Source organism: Calliphora vicina, chromosome 4, assembly GCF_958450345.1.
Source record: "Calliphora vicina chromosome 4, idCalVici1.1, whole genome shotgun sequence".
Taxonomy (NCBI): domain Eukaryota; kingdom Metazoa; phylum Arthropoda; class Insecta; order Diptera; family Calliphoridae; genus Calliphora; species Calliphora vicina.
The window spans coordinates 42496757-42523903 of NC_088783.1; the positions used below are offsets into that span (position 1 = coordinate 42496757).

Here is a 27147-nt window from a genome sequence, read left to right on the forward strand (position 1 = left end):
GGCAAAAAAAATTTTATCTTTTAAAAAAATTATATGAAAAAATTTTTTTTTGGCTGAAAAAGAGAATTCGGTTTAAAAAATATTTTGGCCCATTGTAGGTCCGACTTACTACGGCCTTATATACGCCGTTGCAAAGGTCTTTGAAATATATCGAGCCCTTAGCGCCAAATTATCGTAAGCGACAAAACACAAATTTTACAGGAGTAGGTTTTTTTTGATCATTTTGAAATTTATACATAGAATTAAAAATGTTATGATGCGATATAATATAATTTCGTTCAAGCTATTTGTCTATTTTTCAAAAATATTTATAACTTTTGGCAATTAAAAATTCATGGAATACTTTATTGAAAAATATGACAAAAAATGTTTTTTATTGAATTTTTGCATAGATACAAATTTTTCGAATTGAAATTAAGTTTTTATTTATAAATATGTAGTTTTCAATGAAATTTCACAGTTATGTAGATTATTCTATTTAAAATGGAAAAATAGAAACGAATTTTGAAATTTGTTATCAGCAATCCCGCAATTCCTAGAAAAGTGTTGAAAAATTCCAAAAATGGGAATTTTTAGTTTTTTGGCTATAATATCCATAACAGGGTCGGGGTTATCGGGAACCTTTACAAAGTAATTAGAAACATATTGAGCAACCTAAAATCGGTTACTATATTTTGATATCGAATATGCGATTTGAGAATTATTTCCCTAAAATTTTATTTTACATAAAAAATAGGTGTTTTTTGAAACAACAATTTTGAAATTTGTTTTCCTTTAAAATATTTTATGAAAACTTAGCTTTCAGAAAGTAGAAATTCCTTATACATCCTCTTAGAAATTTTTGCGATAACTTTAAAATTTTTTAAATTCAAATTCATATAACTTTCGACTTAGTCATTATTTTTAAACAATTCTTTTTCTATTTGACACATACATGTGATGTTAGTCCAATAAAGGAAAACTGGAGGAAATCGGGAAATATTTGGATACGTTGTTATCAAAAAACTGGAGTAGGGTGGGTAAAAATGTTGTAAATTTAATTTTCAAATGCGAATATCTCCTAAGCTATAAGAGATAATTGATAGCTACAACGAGGTTTGTAGTGCTCCATGAGAAGATTCTATATGTGCAATTTTTTTGAAATGGGAACTCAAACCAAGAAATAATATCGTTTTAAAAATGTAACATACCCGAGGTGTCGTATTTTGAGGGCCCTTGGTCGCGCCCCTGGTGCGCCCATGAGGTCCACGTTCAAAACTTAAACTCGACAACACTTCTTCTTTGCGCGTGTGAAATTTCATTCAAACCAATCTAACCATATAGAAGTTACAGATTTATTTCCCTCTTTTTTTTTCTATACCACTGTGTGTCGCTTACGATAAAATTTGTTTACTGTAAAATATAAACATTGACTTACGATAAAATCGTACCCCCTATATTTTTGAAGTTATTAACAATTTTGATATTCTGAGAACGCTAAAACATCAGTCGGTCCATAAAATTTTAATTTCTGCAATAAAAAAAATGTAAAAATGTCGCTTACGATAATTTGGCGCTAAGGGCTCGATATATCATTAGATATCCATATTGTCTATATTAATGACTTAGTTATTCAGATAAAGATCCAAAATAGGTAAAAAAATCGGAAAGTTGATTTCAACATACAGAGGGACGTAGCTCCGTTTTATATAACGATCCAGAATATATGTACATATATACACTGTGGGGTAGCAAATGAAAAATGTTGAAATAGCAAACAGAATGACAAACCCTTGAAGTTTATTAAAAATCACAATAATTACATACATACAGTAAGAGACTAAAGTTTAAATACAATCTCAAATATTGATTGTTTAAAGAAAAGTAAACATTTAAAGAAAACTTAAAGTATACAGTTTTATTTAGTTTCATAAATAACAAAATACAATAGCAAAAAACATAGACTTAAAAATACGATAAAATTCACTCGACAAAAGTTTAAATATTTTTAAGGTGTATTTAAACTTTAGTCTCTGACTTTATATGGGCAATTCCACGAGAATGACTAACACGACTGAAAACCCAAAAACGCTTGAAACTTTTTTTCAAGATGATTTGAATAGGAGAAAACACTAATAAAATATTACTGTGTAAGAAATTCTTCCGGCTCGGTCGCTATTTAAAATCGAGAAAATCGGTCCACAAATGGCTGAGATATAAGGAAAAAACTAGGACAACCTCGATTTTTGACGTATATCTGGATTACTAAGTCATTAATATAGACAATATGGATATCTAATGATAGATATTTCAAAGACCTTTGCAACGACGTATGTATATAAGACAATAGTAAGTTGGACATACAATGGGTCAAAATCGGGAAAAAATATTTTTTAACCCGAATTTTTTTTTCATCAAAAATTTTTTTTTTTGTCATAAATTCTTTTTCCAAAAAAATTAATTAAAGAAATTTAAAAAAAAAAAAATTGGAAAAAAAAATTTTTTTTAAAAATTTTAAAACATTAAAAAAAAAATTTTGATTTTGTTTAAATAAAAATATTTAAAAAAAAATATGTTTTTAAGTATAATTTGGTGAAGGGTATATAAGTTTCGGCACAGCCGAATATAGCTCTCTTACTTGTTTAATTTAATTGCGGTTAAAACTAAGCTCCCAATTAGCATATAGTATGAAATGAATTTGACTCTGATTGTTTATTTGCTATTATTAAATTGTTTATTGAAACCGAATGTGTATATTCTATTATTTTTTTTAGTTTTTGTATACATATATTTACAGAATATATATTGTTTTATTATAAGAGAAAAATCTGTCACGTACGGTATGTCACGTACGATATTAAATTTTATTTATTATAATATCATCCAAAGATTGTTTTTATTTAAATATGATGGATTGTAAAGGAAAAATATTTGGTTTAGTGTAAGAAATTAAAAGAAAACTTAATGCCTCTCACGATTCGAAAATTTTCGCATATTTCTAAATGTACTTCAAAATGACTTCCGTTTTATGTCACGTATAATAAAAATAAAAAATTATTTACGTATTAATGTAGTTGTATTTTTAACTGTTTTATGTGAAATACCCGTTATATATCCTCAAACACTGTAAAATATTCCAAAACGTACCAAATTTGCTCAAATGAAAAAAAGATATAATTTTTCTTTTATTAATTTAACTGAATTTTAAATTGTCAAGAAAAATCCAGCATTTTCTTCTGAATGTCAAACTTTTTACCAATTTCGATCTGGCAAGCCTATATATACCCTTATTTCGCTCGATATTTTGGACATCAATGTTTCGAAAGAACTTTTTATTATTTTAAAATATAGTACCCTCTGAATGGAACATAAAGACCAAATTATTTTTCAGATACTCTTATTTTTGCAAAATCTATTCCACTCTATAGGCGTACAAATGTCACGTACGATGATATGGAATTGCCCATATGATACCTCCTGTCTATACCTGATACATTTTTATCATGATAATGGTTGTCATGAAAAAAAATTTCAGGTATAGTCTCTATTTATTAGCATTATTATGACAAAATTGTTAGTGCTTTTGCACAGACAACATTGTCTTGACAACAAAAGTCATTAATTGTTATGATAAATATTTGTCAAGTATAGACAGGGGGATACAGATGTTTTTGATTTTGTCACCCAAATAATCGAATTTTTATAAAAAGTTGTATTTAAATTAGATAAAGCGAAAATCATTTACAAAAATCAATTGTTTAAAAATTAAAATCTTGAGAAAATCAATTCTGTAAATAATAAATGCATAAAAATAATTTCTAAATAATAAACTCACCTGAAATACAATTTGCATTTTTTTAATTATGTATAGGTGATATGATATTATTATATAAAAATTTAGTACCCGAACCGATTAACGTTTTATTTACACAAAAATTAACAACTCTAGTATGCTTCCTTCCTTACTAAATTCAATTCTCTTTATTTATTAAATTAAGTTCACTTTTTCTCTTATATTCGCATTCATATATTTTCTATAAGCAAAAACAATAACAACAACACAAATTTGAAAGCACAGCATCACGCGACACACACACACAAATTATGTGTAAAGGGCTTTATTTCAGAAAAACAACAACTAAACACATTTTATAATTTTGCTTTTTACCACTGATTTGTTTTAATAAAATCTTTGTTTTAATGCAATAATTTCTTATAATTCTTAATAACTATTTTAATTAATTAAACTAAGATGTTTAATATTTGATTTAACACTTTTACACTATTTATAATTTTCTATTAATGATGGAAAACAACACAAAGTATAACGACGAATTTAAAACGAACGATTTTAGAGGAGACCATGTAAAGAACTAAAATGTTTGCCAAAGCAGAGTTGTCAAATCAAATAGAATTCTATTTGATGGGAGGATTTCATTAACAGGATATTAATGGTAGAAAACTATAGGAAGAGGGGAACTGATGTATAATTCATGAATACGTATATTATAAAATCCAATTTTAACATTCATAAGAGTATAAAGTTTATCCTCATTATTCATATTCGAATTTTATGTATAATTACACAAATTAATACATTTTAAATTTGTACCAACTAAGTCATCGGTGTACTATTGTACTTTTCATGTTCTAATTGTACCAAAAGAAGAGCAATTGTTCCAACTTTGTCATGCCTGATACACACCAATCAAAATTCTAGTTTTCCAAATGGAAACATTTAAAAATTGGTTTTACTTTGAAATAAGGTTATAAATCAAGATCGGCGCAACTGCTTACATTTTAATCGCAGTGTATGTTTCACCTTTTAAAAGAACCATTCCTATACATTAACTGCAATATACTTCGGATCTTTGCCATACTGACAATGATCCTTTCCTTCGAAATATATGTACATATATCTATTTTTTAAATTTAAATTCAGTTATATTTCTCTCTATTCATTACAAGACGCCCAACCCAGCGCAGAAAAATCGCTAAAATACATAACGGTTGTATTTTACCAAAATCAACCATACGGCAGCACATCTCAGCCAGCTGACTGCAAACGTCATCGTTTCTCTCATGAAATGTCAAAATTTTTTTTTGTGAAAAGAAAAATAATTTTTTTCTCGGTTTTTGTGCAAAATTTTAGTTTTTAAACATATATTAGCAATAAAAACTTAAAAAATAATGCCAACAACATCAAGAAGAATAAACAAATAAATAATTCATCTTTAGAAAGTAAAGAAATTGAATAAAAAACAACATCTGCCAACAGGCAACGAATTCAAGAAGGAAGACTTCTTCAATCAGTTCATTGATTAAAGTACAACAAATATTTTATGTGTGAATTTTTTCTACATTTGCCAGCCAACCAACCAACAACATTTGTCACATTAAATTGAAAAAAAAAGAATACAAGGGGTGCGTGAGGGCGCAACAGAATTTTTTATTAATTTGCCGGAAATAAAATTTAATAATTATCAAATTTGCCTTATCGGCCTGCTGTTGAATTTAATTAAGAAAAAAAACTATTAGTAAAGAACACCTTCATTATGGATGAATTACACTCATGGAATATTCACGATGACATGAATTTGTAAGTTGTGGGCTAAAATAGAAATTGATTTCTAATAAACAATATGGAAACAAAAGAAAATTGCTATTGGTTTTGTGATGTAAACAAAATCAGAGAGTGTGTGGTTTTGCATAAACACTTGACCCACTATACAACCAATAACAATTTTCCAATTGCCATTGACCGCTTTGGATTTTCATTGTATTTTTTTTATCTTTTGTTTGTGTATTGCTGTTGTTTAGGTACATTACACCAGACCGTATTATGGTGGAAGTCAATGCAATGGACAAAGTATTGATAATCGATCGTGTTTCAAGTATGATTAAAGTGCAATGTAAGTTTATCCTTTAATGTTCTATTAGATATTTTTTGATTTTGGGGTTTTTATATAAAATTGTATGACAGATATTTCCGATATGAGAAGAAATTTTAATTATTTTCTTTGCAATTATATAATTTCACAGGCAGAACTATCTGATATTTTAATAATTTTACAGGAAGTGCAAAAAATAGCATATTAAAATGGTGTAGGGTATGAAAACTACCATTAATATTACCTTTACTAGTGCTCTAATTCACTGAGGATCGTTTATGTCTAGTTTATGTTTCTACCAACCACCAAAAAGATGGCAGTATATTCAATTAATCATATTTATTTTATCATATAAATTTCTAAGAAGATCTACACCATTTCCAATTGTATTTCTGAAAATTCCAATTGAATTTCAGAAATTTCCAATTATATTTCAGAATTTTCTAAATGTATTTAAAAAACTTCCATTTGTATTTCAGTAGTTTTAATTTATACTTAAAAAAATTCTATTTCAGAGATTCCTATTTGTATTTTAGAATTTTCTATTTGTATTTCAGAAATTACTCTTGGTATTGCTATTAGAATTTTCTGAAATAGAATGGAAATTTCTCAAAATACAATTGGAAAATTCTGTAATACAATTGGAAATTTCTGAAATTCAATTAGAAAATTCTGAAATTCAATTGGAAATGGTGTAGTATCATTCCATTGGAAATGCCTATCATTATATATCCATACTAGCTGTCCCGGCACACGTTGTTCTGCCATAGCTCACACAAAGTTTGAAGACTCCCGCTATAATAGTACTCCAGATATTCAATAATAAATTTTTAATTTGTATGGAAGGTGCCATGCCCATTGTGCCTATATAGGTCAATTGTGAATCTAAAACATCCAGGGACCCACTCAAACACACACAAGGAGGAGTTCAGTTACTAACACACGTACAGAAGAATTATATGTATAAAGATTGTCTATGTAGACCAAAAATAGGTGTAGTCAGTTATCCTGAATTTAAATAACAATCGAACCAGATTGTATATTGATGAATGAGTTATTGGAGGATTTTGGAAAGTTTGTTTCAACAGACAGACGGACATGGCAAAATCGTTTATCCTGAATTTAGATACTTTAGGGGGTCGTAAATCAAAAATGTAGAAATTATAAACTTTTATATTCCCTCATGGTGAAGAGTATAGGTATAGAGGTGGAAATATTTAAGTATTTATTTATGTGTTATTTAATTAACATTATTACAATTTGTTTAAGCACAAAAGTAAGCTGTTCAAAACCCCCTTCAAATTATCTTACATTGACAATGACATCTCAACAAACATTTAACCAATCTTGATAAACAAAACATTAAAAAATTTCACTCATCTAACATCTCATCTCTGCTTGTAGTAAACAAAAAAGAATTGCAAAATCTCTCACCCAATCGTCGTGTATGTGGCATCTTGGGCACCATACGTCTAGTGGCCGGAGATTATCTTCTAGTGGCCACACATCGCCTATACGTTGGTATAATTAATGGAGCTGTTATATGGCGTTTGGCTGGTTACGATATTATACCATACATTCCAACAACTACGCATTTGACACCGAAACAACGAGAACATAATGAAACCTATTTGCAAATGTTACGAAAAACCTTAGATACGAATTATTTTTATTTCTCCTACGACGAGCGTTACGATATTACCCATTCGGTGCAGCGTAAATGCAATATGACAACGGATCTGAATAGTTTAAGTATAATCGAAAGGGCGGATAGTCGTTTTGTGTGGAATGGAGCATTGTTGAATAATTTCCAGTGCAAGGAAATGCAACAGTTTCAATTGCCTTTAATATTGGGATGTGAGTATAAAGAATATTTAAATAATTTAAAAAACATATTATAATTTATGTTTTTTTGTTTATAGTTGTTTCCATTAATCAAGTGCAAATAAATGGACAAACCTTTGTTTGGTCTATTGTTTCAAGACGTTCGATACACAAGGCTGGCACTCGTTTTTATAGTCGCGGCATTAATGTTGATGGCCAGGTGGCTAATTTTGTGGAAACCGAACAAATTGTGGAGTTCAATGGGGAGCGTATTTCATTTGTTCAGGTGTGTTGGGGGGAATTAAAGAGTTTGATTTTTTGTTTAATTAATAATGTGTTTATTTTAGACCCGTGGTAGCATGCCCTTCTTTTGGCGTCAATTGCCCAATCTACGCTATAAACCCAGACCTCACCTTATTCCTGGCCCCGATCATATGAATGCTTTTAATCGCCATTTCGAGGAACAAATTGCAAAATATGGCCGTCAAGTTTTAGTTAATTTGGTAAGTTTTATTTTTTTTCCGAAAAAAGTAGTTTTTTACAAAAACTAAGATTTTAACAATAAGTACTTTTTCAAAAATAGTGTTTTTTGCTTATTGACTTAATAAGGTCTAAATATGTTTAATTCGAAATAAAAACTAAAAGAAAAATATTTTTTTAACAAAAAGTACTTTCAGTTAATTTCAAGAAATCTTAGCAAAAAGTACTATTTTTAACAAAGAGTACTAAAGTCTAAATAATTTTAATTCGAAATAAAAACTAAAACAAAAATAATTTTTTAACAAAAAGTACTTTTTTATTAAAGTACTTTCAGTTAATTCCAAGAAATCTTAGCAAAAAGTACCTTTTTTAACAAAAAGTACTAAAGTCTAAATAAGTTTAATTCGAAATAAAAACTGAAAAAAAAATATTTTTTAACAAAAAGTACTTTTTAAAAAACTACTTTCAGTTAATTCCAAGAAATCTTAGCAAAAAGACCTTTTTTAAGAAAAAGTTTTCATAAAAGAATTTTCTTTCTAAAAAATCCATTTTTTTTAAAAAAACTAGCTCTGTATAAAGAACATTAAACAAATCGTATACTTTATTTATCCCCACTTCCAGGTCGATCAAAAGCAAAAAGTACCTTTTTAACAAAGAACTAAAGTGTAAATAATTTTAATTCGAAATAAAAACTAAAACAAAAATAATTTTTAAACAAAAAGTACTTTTTTATTAAAGTACTTTCAGTTAATTCCAAGAAATCATAGCAAAAGGTATCTTTTTTAACAAAAAGTACTAAAGTCTAAATAAGTTTAATTCGAAATAAAAACTGAAAAAAAAATATTTTTTAACAAAAAGTACTTTTGAAAAAGTACTTTCAGTTAATTCCAAAAAATCTTAGCAAAAAGAAATTTTTTAAGAAAAAGTTTTCATAAAAGAATTTTCTTTCTAAAAAATCAATTTTTTTTTTTAAAAAAAGCATTAGCTCTGTATAAAGAACATTAAACAAATCGTATACTTTCTTTATCCCCACTTCTAGGTCGATCAAAAGGGTGCCGAAGGAGCTCTCGAAAATCACTATCGCACCTTTGCCCAAAAACTCAACAACTCCAACGTTCGCTATGAGGCTTTCGATTTTCATGCTGAATGCAAAAAAATGCGCTGGGATCGCCTCAACATTCTCATCGATCGTTTGGCTCATGAACAAGAAGAATTCTCAGTTTTCCATATTCGTGACGATGGCCGCGTTGTGTCCACACAACATGGTGTCTTTCGTACCAATTGCATTGATTGTTTAGATCGTACGAACGTGGTGCAAAGTATGTTGGCACGTCGTTCATTAAATAGTATTCTACAGAAATTGGGCATTTTGCATGTGGGCCAAAAAGTGGAGTCGGCATCGCCGCAATTCGATTTGATTTTCAAGGGTGTTTGGGCCGATAATGCCGACATGATTTCGTTGCAATACTCGGGTACGGGAGCGCTGAAAACCGATTTTACTCGCACGGGCAAACGTACGACGGCTGGTTTGGTACAGGATGGTGTGAATTCGATGACACGATATTATTTGAATAATTTTGCGGATGGTTTTAGACAGGTGAGACTGAGATTTAGCTTTTCATTACAAAATTGCTAATTTACAAGAAATCGTTAATTTTTATACAAAATTTTCGTAATTATAAACTATCTAGATTATTCAAACATTCTTAAATTATGAAATTCCTTTTTTTTAATTAAATAAATTTTGTAAATTTTCAGGATGGCATTGATTTGTTTTTGGGTCGTTATACTGTTACTGCCGCCTTGCCTTCGCCTCTGGAAGTCAAACATACCTGGCATTATAATGCGGTAAGTTTTAAACACTTTCTAACTAAATTATTTTCCAAAAAAAAACTAAACTAAACATTTAATTTCTTTCTCTTACAGTTCCCTTCGATATTAATCTTCTCTATAGCCATGCTTTTCTTGACCGCTCTGGTACCTTCCGAATTCAATACAGAAAATCTACTATTTATGCTGTTCTGGGGAGCCTTGATAGGCGTCAGCATCAGTGGTATCTTCCATTATGGCCTGGAGTTTGTGGATTGGCCTCGGCTTTTTCGGCCCATTAAATTTCAAGTCTAACATTAGTGGAAATGCTGGTTTTCATGATATTTTTCGTGTATAGTTAAATGATAATGATGATTTCTTTGTCCCCTCCAAGAAAATTACAAAACAACAAGCCTAAAATATGTCCATGCTAAATATTGTATTGTATCTGCGTTTATATAAATTTTTTGCAAAATTAGTTAAAATTAAAGTCTAAAGCGCCCAAACAATTATGAAGCTGTTAAATAAATTAATTAAATACAAACAAACATCCTCAATAACGAGTATCTTCTACTACAACTACAACTTTCCACTTTATTTTAAATTTAAAAAGCCACTAATATTTTCATTTATTGATATATTAGTTAAACTTTTTTTTTAGTATTAAATAAATTTCATTTATTTTATTCCCAGTTGGTTTTTAAGAATTTGTTTTCCTATTTCTTTCTCATATTTACATAATGTTAATTTCGTTGTACGTATTAATATTATTATTTTTTTGTTGATTTAAGTTATAAATAAATATTTTGTTAAAGTATCATTGGTTTAAATAAAATAGTAGAGTTAATTTCAGAGAAAAAAAATGTATTCCTGTTGTATATTTATATATTATACCCTTCACCTTCGTGAGAAGAGTATATATAAGTTTGTCATTCCGTTTGTAATTTCCACTATATAATTTTCCGGCCCTATAAAGTATATATAGATAGCGGAGTCGATTAAGACAAGTCCGTCTGTCTGTTGAAATCAATTTTCTGAAGACCCCAGATATCTTCAGGATCCAAATCTTCAGTAATTCTGTCAGACATGCTTTCGAGAAGTTTCCTATTTAAAATCAGCAAAATCGGTCCACAAATGACTGAGATATGAGGAAAAAAACAGGACAACCTCGATTTTTTTACATGTATGTATCTGGATTATTAAGTCGTTAATATAGACAATATGGATATCTAATGATAGATATTTCAAAGACCTTTGCAACGACGTATATAAGACCATAGTAAGTTGGTCAAAATCGGAAAAAATATTTTTTAAACCGAATTTTTTTTGCACCAAAAAAAATTTAAAAAATCAAAAAAAAATTTAAACTTTGGAAAAAAGAAGAAAATTTTGTTCACCAAAAAATATTTAAAATTTGCACAGCCGAATATATACTTGTTTTTTTTTTCAAAATAAGATTCAGCTGTGCTGAATAGCCTTTATCAAAGTATAGTTTAAGATAAATTTTGAAAAAAAATTGTTGGTAAAAAAAATTTCTTCAATGGAAAAAATAGTTTTCCAAAAAATTTTTGAAAACGTCTAGACACTTTTAAATTGAGATCTTCGTCCAGGTCTTTGTTTTCAAAAATTTCAATTTCTTGTGATATCAACTGCATCGCTTCAGAAATGTTAGCTGCAATAAACTATTTTTTTTCTGCTTCGACTTCAAGCATTCGATATTTAGCTCTTCGTCGTATAATAGGAGATTATTAATATCTTGTTCCTAAATTACATGCAAATTTTCATTTATTGCTGATTCTGTAAGTTCTTTACATACATGTTTGTGTGGAACATCATTGATATCTTTGAAAATACATTCGGGCCATAATTGACGCCAAGTTGCGTTCATGCACGATTCTTTTACTTCTTTCCAAGATAGGTTTATATTTTCAATAGCCTTATGGTATTGTAATTCTTCTAAAAACCTTTCATGGAAGGCAAATTATCTCCGTCAGTTGTTTTTAGAAGTTGACCAGTTCGTTGCAGATATTATGACATGAAGTTAGATATAACACCTTGATCCATTGGTTGTATCACAGATGTGGTATTTGTTGCCATAAAAATAACTTTAATATTTTCCGAATATGAAAAACAGTATGATTATGGTGCACTTTAAACCCAATATTTTATGAAGAACAATAAGCCTTTAACTCGGGAACAGCATAATTTTCCATCCAATCTCTAGATAAGGCTGCAGTCATACATTCCTTATTTGCACGCCAATGAACAGAAAGCTCTCTCTTTTAAACCTCTCGGGTTTTCAGAGTGGTAAATTAAAAATGGCTTATATTTAAAATCACCGGCTGCTTTTCCTCCCAAAAGAAGTGTAATTCTATTTTTATTAGATTTATTACCATGTAAGTTCTTTCTAATGTCTGTTGAAATCAACTTTCGGAAGTCCCCAAATAACTTAAATACACGATTCAATATCTCTGGAATTCTTACGACTCGGTTGCTATTTAAAATCGAGAAAATCGGTCCACAAATGGCTGAGAAATAAGGAAAAACCCAGGATAACCTCGATTTTATACGTATTTTTGACCTATATCTGGATTACTAAGTCATTAATATAGACCAAATGGATATTTAATGATAGATATTTCAAAGACCTTTGCAACGTGGTATATAAGACCATGGACCTACAATGGGTCAAAATATTTTTTAACCCGAATTTTTTTTTCACCAATTTTTTTTAGCTAAATATTAAAACAAATTTTTAAAAAACAAAAAAAAAAAAATTTTAAAATTTAAAAAAAAAAATTCGAAAATTTTTTTTTAAAAAAATGAAAAAAAAAAATTTGGAAAAAAATTTGGTTTACCTAAAAATATTTAAAATTTTTATTTTGAAGTATAATTTGGTGAAAGGTATATAAGATTCGGCACAGCCGAATATACATAGCTCTCTTGTTTTCTTTCAGATCTTCAAATAAAGTTAAAGCTTTAATTTGACTTAATGGCATTCTTCGCTGATTTTAATCTTCTATTCAAATGCTAAGAAATTACTTTTCATTTTAGTAATCTGTTTATGTTGTAACGATGTTGCGGTTTATTGTAGAAGGGGCTAGTCCAAGGTTTTTTTCCAATATCAACAGCCTTTTCCCCTGATTTAAAACTTTGATCTAAGCTTATTTGCTTTATTTTTTGACTCATTGTTGCAAAATATTTAGATTAAATTTCACTTTCATTAAAACCGGTTAACCGTTTTAAAAAACTAAAAATTTAAAGATAACCAAAACCTGACTTTCCCAGAAATTTTCCTTTTCGGAACTGCTTGTACGTAAGTATGTTTTACATAATATTTTTTATCTCCTTAGAAACAAGTTTCGAGAAGAAGTTGAGGAATCATTAAAAAGTAATTTCATTCGATTTTAATCATCATGAAATCATGTTGAAAACTTCAACAAAATTCGATATGCCTTAAATGTTATTATAAATTATAATCCGTTACAAATCTATCATATACATACTCTATAGAAGTACTTTTGCTTCATAATATTGTTCCAAAGAAGGGGATCTATAAGTAGTAGTATTATCACTGATTTCAAAATGTGTTAAAAAGGAGATATATATCTAAAAATATAGTGGTAATCAAATCCGATTTAAGAATTAATTGATCGAACTATGTAAGTCCCTCGAAGTAAATTGAAATAGGAATCTTCTATATCGAAAACGTTCGTTTGCCTTAGAAAGAGTATTTTCACCTCAATTGTTCAACCACATTTTGAAGAAAGATATTTATGTAATCGTTCATTAATTAAAATTAATGATATACAAATAGTGTCAAAAAAAAAAACGGTTTAACCGAAAATCGGTTTTAATTTTTGTCAAGTTATTTTTCCATAATGTCAATACAGTCAACTAATTGAATCTGGTAACCTTACTCCCATGTGAGAAGTGGGTCTTATGACTTCCGAAAATCACTTTAACGAGCCTAGATCTCATAAAAATGTTAAATGAGTTTCATAGAGAAATAAATCACGATACCTAATTTCATGACGATCGGTCCATAATTGGTAATATAAAAATCATAAAAATTTTTAATAATTACACAATTTAAATTGTGAAAACCACATTTTCTCAATTCTGTTACCTTTTTTTAACTACAGTTTTATTGAGCATAAAAATTCAAGCTTTTTACAAAAGGTTCATTAATGTCCTTAAACACACTTCTTCATAACAATTTAACAAACTTTGTAGCCAATTATTATTAACAATTTAAATCACTAGTTATTTTTATGTTTATCCTTACAAAGCTCTCGTTAATTGCATTAATTCATAGGGGTTTTTATTACTCAAAAATTTCAATTGATCCTCAAATCCTTCGGGGGTCTTTTGAATCCAATGACGATCCAAATAATATTGTATGCAACTATGGAATTCCTTGTCATTATAACCCTCAATGTGTATTGGGACGAAGGGATCTAAATGTTCGAATCCTTTGCGGCCCAACAGATAACGGGGCAAGTAAGAATCCATGTAACCTTCAGTCATGGCAATCTTGTCTACACTCAAAACACAAACACCATTGGTCCAATTGTAATTGGTGATATCGAGGAAGGGTTGGGTAAGAGTAATACGATCTGGTTTAACCTTTTGCTTATTATCAGCCACAATGCGGGTATTGTGATGGAAGAAGGCATTGTAACCATCAATAGCAACCATAACTTTACATTTGTTATTGGTGGCATGTTGTTTAATTTCGCCCAGCAGAGCTGCTATGGTTTCCGTAGCGAATTTAATGCGTGTAATGCCATGTTCTACCAATTCCGATAGACTGCTGCCAGCAGGTGTTGATTCACGTTTAGACCAAACATATTCCTGGGTGGTTTTTAAATCCAATGACTGCAATAATTTAGCATTTTGATTTTTAAAGTGCAACAACCATGCTGCCGCATCGAAAGGTAAATCTATGAATCCTTCCTGAGCAGCATTTGCCGTTTCCTTGGGCCTCTTCATCCAATTGGGAGCCCAGGGTACATGTACCAGCAAAAAACCATTTTGATGGCCATAGTGTATAACATGAGCCATGGTCAGAGATTTGCCCACACCACTCTCACCATAAAGCACATAGCGTACCACTGGTTTGGTGAAATCAGTATTTTGTATATAATTAATAACTTCCATTGCCGGCTGTCTAACCATCAGACAAGCCTCAGTAAATGTTTTCACTTGGGCTTCGAACTTTTTGGGCAAACCACCACCGCCAAACAATTGTTTCTTCACTTCAGCCGGTATGGTGTAGAATTTGGCATCATGAATATTTGAATGCGATGAGGTATTTGCTTCATTGGTGCGGTAATCAGTTGGCACTAATGTGGCTCTAAGCGAATTTTGTATTTCATCTATATTGGTGGCCGACGCTGCTGTTCCTGTATGACGTTGTGTCAACTGTGGCAGTTTTCGTAAAGATTGACGAACGAACATTTTTCAACTGGAAATTAGTTAAATAATCATTAATTTTAATTGAATTCTTTAATAAAAATCAAAATTTTTAAGATTTTTCACCTACTATTTGTTCTCGCTCGTGCAGCCGTGATAAGAAGAAGAATAATGACAATCAGCTGTGTGAAATGTTAGAGAGAGTGTGTCTGTTTTCAGCTGTGTGGTGAGTTAGCTACTCTACACAAGATGGCAGTGCGAAATCGCGTTTTTAAAAAGTATAGCATATCATTAGGAGTGAGAAAATAATTTGTAGTCTAATTTTGTAAAACGAATTTTAAATATTTGTTATTGAGGTATTTTATTTTGTATAGAAAAATTTAAAAATTCTTAATTCTCTTCATTACATTTCATACTTTTTATAGAAAGGTGCTTAGTAAAAGGATTATACCAACATAAATGATTATGCCGCGTAAAACTTGAATTGTTTTGGCACAACTAAGATTAGGATGGAGCAACAGGGCTTCAGGTCCGGCATAGACCGTGTCGTCTACAACTCATACCCAGCATGTGGTACTCCCACAAATTTAACAGTTCAAAATTACATAGAAAATATCATTGCGATATGCTAAATAACAAATATCCCAAATACGTATTTAAAGTTTCTCCAAAAACCCTTTTTCTCCAACAACCAAATTATTCATAGATCATGATATTGTAATTTTTTATAACCCAGATATGTCGACTGTACTACATATAGTACATATAGTACATGTAGTTCTTGTTTACAGCATACGTCACGTTTATCAAAATACCATTTTTTTTGCACGTTTGTACGGAATGTAAAATGTTGTACATTTACAAGTGAATAAATACTATATTTTTTTGGAATTTATATTTATGAAGAGTAGCTTGATTGTTATATGCATGAATGTTTCATTATTGCGTTTTAGTTCTGTTTTTGTGACTCCAATATCAAAAAATTTTTAAAAAACTATATTTGCAATGTTTTTTATTTCTCATTTGCTTTCAAAATAATATAAAAGTACTTTTAAAATGATCAAGCTCAAGCCGTCGGCATATCTGGGATAATATCACAGTAATACATAATATTGTTACGTTTTAACCTTTTCAAAACGTTGGTTTATTTCCTTTAAATAAACCGGATACTTTTGATTGCAAATAAAAGCCGTTTAGTAGTTTAAAAATTGTAACAACTCTTTATTTATTTAAAATGTACAACAACAGAATTAAATAGTCACTCAATGTTAATTTTATACACATTTATAAATTCGCAGAAATACAGACACACTTTATAATGTACACGAATTCACTTGAAAAACACAGCACTCAGTTGATGTTTATTCGAAAGGCGTCTCTGATAAACTCACTAACGACTGCAACCTCTGCCACTATTTATAACACTGCCATCTGCACTCTAGATTTCTCTTTAACTGTCTAGAGGTTTCTAATACATACGCCATCTGTGGTGTACTTTCTACAATGTTCTTTAACTGAATATTCGAATTCGAATATACGGTCGCAGCAAACAGCGTTGTCATACTTTCAATCAATGGTCAACTGAAAGCTTTTATTCAATGTTAATAATGCCCACAGATATGTTACAGTTTTTTATTACAGCACTGCTATTTGAAAACATTCTGCTACTTTTAAATCAGCCGTTAAAATCGTTACATTTGAATTCAAGTACAATTTCGTAACAATATTAATTCATTTTATTAGATACCAAACACAAGTATTCCCGGTAAATAACTCTAGAGGATTTTGTGGGTTCAGTCGTCTTAAAACTCTGAAAATCAAATACTCCTCTGCTATTCATATGTGAAATTGTATGTTAATCGGATAAGCCACTTAGAAATGGAAGATTTATTTCCAAAATATTATGATGTAATTTTAACAGATTTAAGAGTGGATTATTTATTCGTTCTGGAAGATTTTAAAAATATTACAACACATTTTTTTTTTTTAATAAACTTTAAAAATGTTAACACTTTATTCGTAAAATACTGACAAAAACAAAACAAGAGTATTTAAAATGAATAACAATGAAACGATTCATACATACGAATCGTTCCCGTATAAATTTAACACAAGTCAGAAAGACCGGCAGGATGACCAAAGCCCAAACCGAAACCACCGCCATAACCGTAACCAGCACCGGCACCATATGAAACAGGAATACTGGCACCAAAACCACCACCATAACCGCTGGCACCATAACTACCACCATAGGCGCCACCATAACCGCTACCATAACCAGCTCCATAGCCGCCACCATAACCGCCACCAAGGGCAGAGCCATAACTACCTCCATAGGAACCAGTGTAAGCAGGAGTAACCAAAGGAGTAGTAGAAGTAATAAGTGGAGTGGAAACAGCAGTTACTACCGGAGTAACTACAGCTGAAGTGGATACAGAAGGTTGATAAGCAATAGCACTACCACCATAACCTCCACCATAACCGCTAGCATAACCACCAGAATAGCCACCACCATAGCCGCCACCGTAACCGCCAGAGTAGCCACCACTGCCGGGCACAACAGTCACTTTAATAACTTTAACATTATTGCCAGCGCCATAACCACCACCGTAACTGCCAGCACCATAGTTGGTATAGCCACCACCATAGCCGCCACCGTAACCGGCACCATAACCACCACCATAGCTACTTCCATAGCCCCCACCATAGCCCGAATTTAAACTTCTGCCATAGCCTGCTGCTCCACTAGTAGTGCCTCCAATTAAAAATCCAAGTTTATCAAAGGTAGCCTGAGCTGGTGCCAAGGCAGCCACTAAAGCAAAAACACAAACGAACAATTTCATTTTATTTTTTTCAAATTGGTGGTTAAGTTTTAATTTTTTATTATTTCGTATGTTTTCCTAATGGAATACTTGAGTTAACTGATGTCAATGTTGGGTCACATTGTGGATTATATACTAAACTTTAAGTTTCTGACAACAATGCTCTTACATTGTTTCAATGTTCGGTTTCTTTTTTTTTTATTTTTGCGTGTCTCCGAAACTAAATTTTTAGTTTCCAATAAGTCTGGGTAATTGTTTATCGAGTTGTGGTTAAATATTTTACAAAAAAAGCTAAAAAAAACCCTAAAACACATTTTAACACTTAGTCGTTGGCAATTTTTATAGCTTTTTGTTTAAAGTTTAAAGGCAAAAAATAAGGTGAACAAACGTTCTAAGAATCAATATTAAATGCTAAATTCGTAATCTTTTTTTAGTGTCTGTTTAATATTAGGGTAATTCATACTGTTACTTAGAACTTAAAAAAAGATTTGCTAATATTCACGCAAAGATGATTCTCATTTAGTTGAACAACTGGGAAACATAATAAATTCTCTCACAGAGAATACAGTTTCAGTAGCATGAAGCGAATTTGCAGCCAATCGAACCAACTAAATGTTTCGGTTGTAGCAACAAAACTTTAGAAAAGTGTAATTATATTAAAATTTAGAAACCTGTGTCAACAATATGGTTTTTAGTTGCTGGGAATCCAATAAAAAAAGAAGTCCTTTCTAAGCACTTCATAAAAAACAATCACTTCGAAAAATACGCTTTTTAGAATAAAAATAAGCGAGAAAACAAAATCTATGATTAAAACAGAATTAAACTCGAGTAGTTACTTAACACACAAAAATCATGTCTTATGCAAGGCTAAGGGAAAGCGCTGGGAATGCTGAAGAGTAAACGTAGATCTTATCATTAGATGAGTCAAGACACTTTATCCATTCCCAAGAAAGTAACTTTACAACATAACAGACCTATTTTTAGACATAAAAACATGCTCAAAAAGTCCATTGTACCATCCGAATTGAATGTTCCACTTTGATCCAGTAAACGTCTATGCAAAATATGGACCGTGCCTTTTATTGCTCTAAGAGAATTCGTATACGACTTGGTCGTTTAGACGCTTGTTTTTCTCTTCACAAATGTTTTGCAAAAAGTGGCGATCTTGCAATATCAGTGGTCTGCATAGTTGGGGGTAGTGCACTAAATGTTGATTGAAATCAGCATTGTACTATCACTCATTAAAATTGCAAAAAATTTAGTTTGCACTATTTTTTATCAGCTTTAGTGATAATGCTTATTTCTTAACTAGCACTAAAAAAATAGTGATAATTTTTTAACTATCACTAAACGAAGATTTAGTGCAAAAATCTGCACTACAATTAATTAGTGCAAAATTTTAACCTGCAATCAAAAAAAGGCTGCATTAAACATTCTATTACTAAATTTTCAAAAGTGAGTAGTCATGAAATTGTTGAATCCAAATTCGAAAAATAGAAATTTTAAATATTTTTTGTTATTTTTAATGAAATATTAGTCTTAAGTTTTAAATTAGTGTACAGAAATAAACTTAAACCATTTTGAACTTAAAAATTTAGTGCACAATTTGAAGTTGCACTCAAATTAGTGCAGAAAAAAAGGTGCAATAAACTGATGATTGCATTTTTTTAAATCAACTAATTAAATTTTTTAACTCACTATCACTAATGTTTAGTGAGGCTGCTAATTTTCAACTCAGCACTAAATATGAACAAAATGATTGCACTAATTTTGCACTATCACTAAGTATTAGTGCAAACTGCAAAATTAGTGCACTACCCCCATCTATGGTGGTCTGAAACGAACATTGTCCATTTTATTTTGGAAATACTTCGGGAACTCGTGAAAGATTGGAGATACTTCAATGCAATTTAATACAGTCAGAGCAGATGAGTTTCTGAGTTGATTTGGGTTCGTTGTTGGAATGGGGGCTAATTAATGTTGCTCACATCGGGTCTTAAAAAAAAACAAGTAAGTCTGACCTAACCCTACACGCAGAGAAAAAATATAGTTGGGCATGGTTACTGTAACCATTTAAATAGTGTTACAAGATTTTTAACAATATTATAGTCACAGTAACTATTTCCATGATTGTGGTAACCATAAGATGGTTAATTTATGATTCACATCATTGTATCAAACATATATGTATATGGTTACAGTAAACAAATATATGTTTGTGACAACCATTCATATGATGAATGACTTATCATATTATGTTGCTCACGGCTTAAGGCTTATCATAATCTGAGAACAACATATTATGATAAAATTATTTATCATAAATATGGTTGTCACAAACATATACATGTTTACTGTAACCATATACATATATGTTTGATACAATGATGTGAATCATAAATTAACCATCTTATGGTTACCACATGTAATAGTTACTGTGACTATAATATTGTTAAAAATCTTGTAACACTATTTAAATGGTTACAGTAACATGCCCAATTATATTTTTTTATATAAGTATTTGATACTGGAGAAAACCTTAGGACTTTAAGACTGATATTTTAGTAAAATTAAATAATTTTATACATTTTTCGGATGTTACTTACTTACCTTAAAAACTAAAAACAATTATCGATTTACCATGAAGAAAAATATAAAATTTGAATTAATGTAAAACTTTAACGGTTAAAGATAGCATAATTGTCTTTAAATCAATGGCATTATTATTTTTGACCATTTTTAAATATCAAAATTCCTAAAACGTGGAAAATGTGTTCCAAAAACTGAGTTTTTTTTAGAAAAGTTCCTACTGTGACGTTATTTATCTTTTTTAAAAAAACAAGTAAGAGAGCTATATTCTTGCCAAATCTTACATACCCTTCACCAAATTATATTTCAAAATAAAAATTTTAAATATTTTTAGGTAAACAAAATTTATTTTTTTTTCATTTAAAAAAAAAATTTTGGATTTTTTTTTTAAATTTCTTTTTTTTTAATTTTAAAAATTTTGTTTTTTAAATTTTAAAAATTTTGTTTTTTAAATTTAAAAAATTTTGTTTTTTAAATTTTAAATTTTTTTTGGTTTTTTAAATTTTTTTAATATTTAGCGATAAAAAAATGTATGAATCGTGTATGTATGTTGCTTGGGGGCTTCGGAAAGTTGATTTCAGCAGACAGACAGACAGACGGACATGGCTTAATCGACTCCGCTATCTATTCAGAATATATATACGAATATAAGTTTTTTTTTGCCTTTTTAGAATTTTTTACTCAAACCTAATTTTTTTTTTTTAAATTGGCCAAGTTTGGATAAGTCTGGGGTGGGGTTTATTATGTCCGTTTAAGGGAGACAAATTTTACTTTACATACTTTCACATTAAGAAAGAGTTCTAGATCATATAAAAATTGTATATAGTCTCAAAGAAAATTTGTTACTACAAAAGAAAAATACAGCCCTTTTTAAATGTTTCAACTTTGGATGCGCGTAACTTTTTATAGGGACGAGATAACTGTTAGCAAGTTGTTTTTCGGAATTTTATAGCAAATAGTTTTAAAAAATTTCGACCTACCATAGGCCCACCATATCTAAAAAACAAAGAAAGATCGAGAAAAATTAAAAAAAAAATAAGTAAATTATCCTAAATATCTCTTCAACTAAAAGAGAAAGCTTACAAATGTATGAATGTTTTTGTAGATCTTCTTAAGGACTATTTTAAATTTTTGCTCATTCGAATCATATATGGATTTTTGGGGATTTTTTTTAAAATGTGAGACCCGAGGTGGCGTGTAAGCGTAAAGAGCTTTATTTACAACTTTGGTGACCCACACTGAAATTTGACGTAGAATATTTTAATCCTTAAATGTCCTTTTTGAAAGGACTTTTTCTGATTTTCTCAAACCACTAAAGAGAGGTGCTAGAAGGTTAATGATCCCCATAAAATCCCACAATATAACTCTAACAATAAAAATTCTCTCAGACATTAACTTAGAACATTTTTTTCATTTAGTAAATACTCCAAAAATTTAAACTTTGAGCCATTGTAAATTCTGACCAGCTGGACTATAAGTTTATTATACAAATATGATCTACACAACATGCCCTTTCAGAATTATAGGGTCGCTGTTCGGTTCCAATCAAAAAGTCTCAATTTGTTGGACAGTGTAATTAAATTTGTTTAATAATTCTCAAATATTTGAAAATTAGTCACATTTTATGAAGAATCTTTCAACATTCTTTCGTTTTAAGTGCAATTTACTTATTGATTCTAATTATGCACAAATATAGATTCATTTGGGATTTCCATATGAGCATTTCGATTAGAACAGCCGTTGTGTGCGTGTTGCTTTGGGTGATTATTTTTTGGGGGACAAGGGCACAAAAATAAATTTCTGTGTTAGTTTTTATATTTATTTTTAAATCATTATTAATATCGAAATATTTAACGTGTGTGTGTTCTTTAATTTAACACTTGAATATTATGATTTTCAATGTTAATTCTTTTTTTGTTCATAACAAAAGAAATCAAGGTTTATATTTTTAGCACTGTAGTTTGTGGGGTACCTAGGTGTAATAGATTTTGTCAGTTTGTAACCCTCTGCAAATTAATTGTAGTTAATTTATTTGAGTGATTTTTTTTCCTCAAAAAATAATGCTTAATGAGCAGACGAAATTCACCTTGCTCTTATGCTGTTAAACACAAACTAAATGACTCAGCTTGTTCAAATTTTGACAGGAGTCAACTGATATATGCCTGTTGACAGGAGCAGTGTTGGTCTTTCAGTTAAGAGTCGGGAAATTAAGAAGGCCTTAAAAATTTGAAATTCCTTACACAATCCTGCAAACATCATTAACCCTTTCACGACCATAAGACTAATTTTTGAACAATTCTTGAACACAGTACCAATAAAACTGTAAATTTTCAAAGACAATAAAAAACAAGTAAGAAAGTATGGTCGGTCAAGCCCGACCATATAATACCCTACACTAAGTAAAAGAGCAAAAACATTTTTCTTTTAAAATTTCAATAATTTATATTTTTTAGTGATTTTCGGAAGTGGGCCTTATATGGGGGCTATGACCAATTATGGACCGATCACCATGAAATTAGGTCGTGTAATTTATGTCTATATGAAAGTTTACTATGTTGAATTTTGTGAGTATACCAAAATTTTTAAGCGATTTATGCACGTTAAAGTGATTTTTGGAAGCGGGTCTATATGGGAGCTATGACTAATTATGGACCGATCGTAACAAAATTTGGTGACATGAATTTTGTATATATAAAACTTATTTGGAGCGCGATTTGTGGATATACATTTATAAATTAAACATTTATGATCGATAATGTCCAATTTCGGAAGGACATTTTTATGGGGGCTAGGTGAAATAATGGACCGATTTCATCCAGTATCAATAGGCTTGGTCCTTGGGCCGAAAAAATAATATGTACCAAATTTCATCGAAATATCTTCAAAATTGCGACCTGTACTCTGCGCACAAGGTTTACATGGACAGCCAGCCAGCCGACCAGACGGACGGACGGACATCGTTTAATCGACTCGGAAAGTGATTCTAAGTCGGTGTAGGGTATAATAAATGCTGTAACCGAACTTGTTTTAATCTAAACACATTAATAAGAGACACGTTTACGAACTAATTAAAATGGAACCCATTTTTTTTTCGTTATTTAGTTATTCAATATTTTTGTGTTGGGACACCATTGTCCCTGTGGTCGTCCAAGGGTTAAATATTAATAGAACAATTTGTACTCAACTAAGAGATCGATTTCCATAGATTTCAAATCCATTAACTTTTTTTTAAAACATTCAGTTAAATTATACGATCTTAAGGACATTTTAAGAGATCCTGTATCTTAAACTCTCTGATACATATCGCACTTGTTCCTCTAAAGAGCGTCAACTCAAAATTTTTCAATTTTCACTTTTTGCAAGAAATCGATGTGCAGTGATCATATCTACCCACTGTAAAAATCTGCTATCATTTTCTCTACTCTTTCGCCAAAAAATACATTTGTATCCGTACAGTCGTTTCATTGTAATGTATTGAAAATAAAATAGTTTTTTGCTTCTACTGAACATTTTAAAATTTTGAGTTGACGCTCTTTAAAGGAACCAGTGCGATATGTGCCTACAAATTGGTTACTAAACTAAGTAGGACTCTAAATAGGTATGCTTGATTTGCTACATGCTTAATATAAACCCAAAAATATCGATTTGCACCTTATTTAACTTATTTAACCAGAAAATCGAAATATAACATATTTTCGTATTTACAATTCGCTTAACAATGCAATTTTGCGTGAAATGCCTAATCACGCTGACCTTGAATTACGACTAAAGCATGAATATTTAGATATTTTATAGATTCACAACTAAAAACACAAACGCAAGTCTGTCTATATACTTGTATGCAGCAACCATTTGGTATGGTTAGTTGAAAATATAACTAATAATAAAAACTTAGCTTCTTCTAAAGTTGACAAGATCAATTAGTTGCTGTTTGAGATGATTGCCATAAGAATTAACACCTTTTTTGGTGGTCGTTTGGAGTTTTATACATGTTTTCGATGGACGACCAAAATTGAATACTAAACATTGTTTGGGTAATTTAAAGATCCAATGTAAATTTATGTTTTTAGTAGATTTTGTACTCGTGTGTGCTGTGGCGGATTTTAAGATGCTTGAATGGTTGCAAACGTAATTGGGTGCAAATATCTTTATTCAATATTAAATAATATTTATGATTATTAATTTCTATGAATGGAATGTCGTATTTAGGTAATTGTACGATGTTATGAGATGTTGGAGTTTTTAAAATTTTAATAGTTTAGCGTTAGTTGGCTTTTGTATGCTAAGGTAATTGTTTTAAACTTTTAATAAGGTTCCACAAATATATGGAATGCATTGTATAAGATAAACCCTTTACTATTGTTCCCCTTAATTACATCCTTCACCATATATAAGTTTTTCATTCCTTTTGTAATTTCTCTATTTTTCATTTACGACCCCATAAAGTACATATATTCTGGATCCTTATCGATTAAGCCATGTCCGTCTGTCTGTCCGTTTGTTTGTTGAAATCAATTTTCTGAAGACCCCAGATATCTTCGGGATCCAAATCTTCAATAATTCTGTCAGACATGCTTTCGAGAAGTTTCCTATTAAAAATCAGCAAAATCGGTCTATAAATGGCTGAGATATGAGGAAAAACCAGGACAACCTCGATTTTTGACCTACATCTGGATTACTAAGGCATTAATATAGAAAATATGGATACCTAATGATAGATACTTCAAAGACCTTTACAACGACGTATATAAGACCATTGTAAGTTGGACCTACAATGGGTCAAAATCGGAAAAAAATATTTTTTAACCCGAATTTTTTTTTTCACCAAAAAAAAAATTTAAAAAACAAAAAAAAATTTTAAATTTAAAAAAAAAAAAATTTTAAATTTAAAATAACAATTCGATAAAAAAAAATTTACAAAAAATTAAAAAAAAAAACAAGTAAGAAAGTATGGTCGGTCATGCCCGACCATATAATACCCTATACTAAGTAAAAGAGCAAAAACATTTTTCTTTTAAAATTTCAAATATATATATTTTTGAAGTGGGCCTTATATGGGAGCTATGACCAATTACGGACCGATCACCTTGAAATTAGGTCGTGTGATTTATGTCTTAATGAAAGTTATTTCTGTTGAATGTGTATATACCAACATTTTTAAGAGATTTATACACGTTTAAGTGATTTTCGGAAGCAAATTTATATGGGAGCTATGACTAATTATGGACCGATCGTAACAAAATTTGGTGACTTGAATTTTGTATATATGAAACTTAAATTTGTGTAGATATATATATGAATTAAACATTTATGACCGATAAAGTCCAATTTCGAGAGGACATTTGTATGGGGGAAAAAAGGACCGATTTCATCCAGTTTCAATAGGCTTCGTCCTTGGGCCGAACAAATTATATGTACCAAATTTGATCGAAATATCTTCAAAATTGCGCACAAGGTTTAAATGGACAGCCAGCAAACCAGCCAGACGGACGGACGGACATCGTTTAATCGACTCAGAAAGTGATTCTAAGTCGATCGGTATACTTTAAGGTGGGTGTTAGACCAACATTTTTGGGCGTTACAAACATCTGCACAAACGCATTATACCCTCCCCACTATGGTGGTGTAGGGTATAAAAAAATTTTGAGCTACTAATCTCCACGACTTTCAGCATAGTTTGTGAATTTTTCGCAGCCCTTATATAGCTGCATACCTGTGAGCAGATTGTTGACTGCTCCAAATTCATCTACATTTGAATTTTAAGCGAAAAAGCTTTACCATGACGTCCCTGACTCCTAAAATTAGCTATTCCTGCACAATACAATTAGGCATGTGCTACAATCACCACATACCAATTAACAGATGGTTGACTGCTTTATCTTCCTAAACCCACGGGGCCGAACACCTTTACCTTAACATCCCTCACTCCAGATACTTCATCTCAAAATAACAAGGTTACGACGAAGATTTGGCACATGCTATTGTCACCTTGCCATTCAAATCCAATAACAGATCAGTCATCTATTGGAATACTGACATTATATAGCATCAACAATCCATAATTTTTACTGGTTTTGTTACCCATTTATGGTAAAAAAAAGTTCGCGATCTCATTGAAATATTCCGACAATGATGTATTCTAAACTAAGCCCTCCCATTTATCATAGTCCAAGCATTTGATTACTATGTAGCGTCAATGTATCAAATTCATTATGATTTGGATTCAATGACACCCTATTCCGTAACTACAGGAGTATATTACCGTCTTTGTCTTTCGTCAAAAGTCACTAATATATAATCTTTAACTACATCGGAATATGATCGATTTATGGATG

General features: G+C 30.3%; 3 protein-coding genes across 4 annotated transcripts; 1 reads left to right on the forward strand and 2 right to left on the reverse strand.

Annotated features, from left to right (window-relative positions):
- Window positions 1-5174: 5174 nt before the first annotated feature.
- On the forward strand, window positions 5175-10846 carry Sac1 (Sac1 phosphatase). The gene is made up of 8 exons (XM_065507539.1): window positions 5175-5578; window positions 5800-5891; window positions 7275-7727; window positions 7793-7980; window positions 8042-8197; window positions 9214-9771; window positions 9933-10022; window positions 10101-10846. The coding sequence occupies exons 1-8, from the start codon at window positions 5535-5537 to the stop codon at window positions 10296-10298; spliced, it is 1779 nt and encodes a 592-aa protein (XP_065363611.1). The 5' UTR covers window positions 5175-5534; the 3' UTR covers window positions 10299-10846.
- Window positions 10847-14189: 3343 nt separating this feature from the next.
- On the reverse strand, window positions 14190-15594 carry mRpS29 (mitochondrial ribosomal protein S29). Of its 2 annotated transcripts, none has more exons than XM_065508840.1 (2): window positions 15532-15594; window positions 14190-15453 (listed from the first exon to the last, which is right to left on the reverse strand). In XM_065508840.1, the coding sequence occupies exon 2, from the start codon at window positions 15444-15446 to the stop codon at window positions 14268-14270; it is 1179 nt and encodes a 392-aa protein (XP_065364912.1). In that variant the 5' UTR covers window positions 15447-15453; window positions 15532-15594; the 3' UTR covers window positions 14190-14267. The 2 variants fall into 2 exon arrangements, with proteins under 2 accessions (XP_065364912.1, XP_065364913.1); XM_065508841.1 differs by having other exon boundaries at window positions 15528-15554.
- Window positions 15595-17411: 1817 nt separating this feature from the next.
- LOC135957497 (uncharacterized) lies at window positions 17412-18312 on the reverse strand. The gene has a single exon (XM_065508245.1). The coding sequence runs from the start codon at window positions 18242-18244 to the stop codon at window positions 17507-17509; it is 738 nt and encodes a 245-aa protein (XP_065364317.1). The 5' UTR covers window positions 18245-18312; the 3' UTR covers window positions 17412-17506.
- Window positions 18313-27147: the final 8835 nt, after the last annotated feature.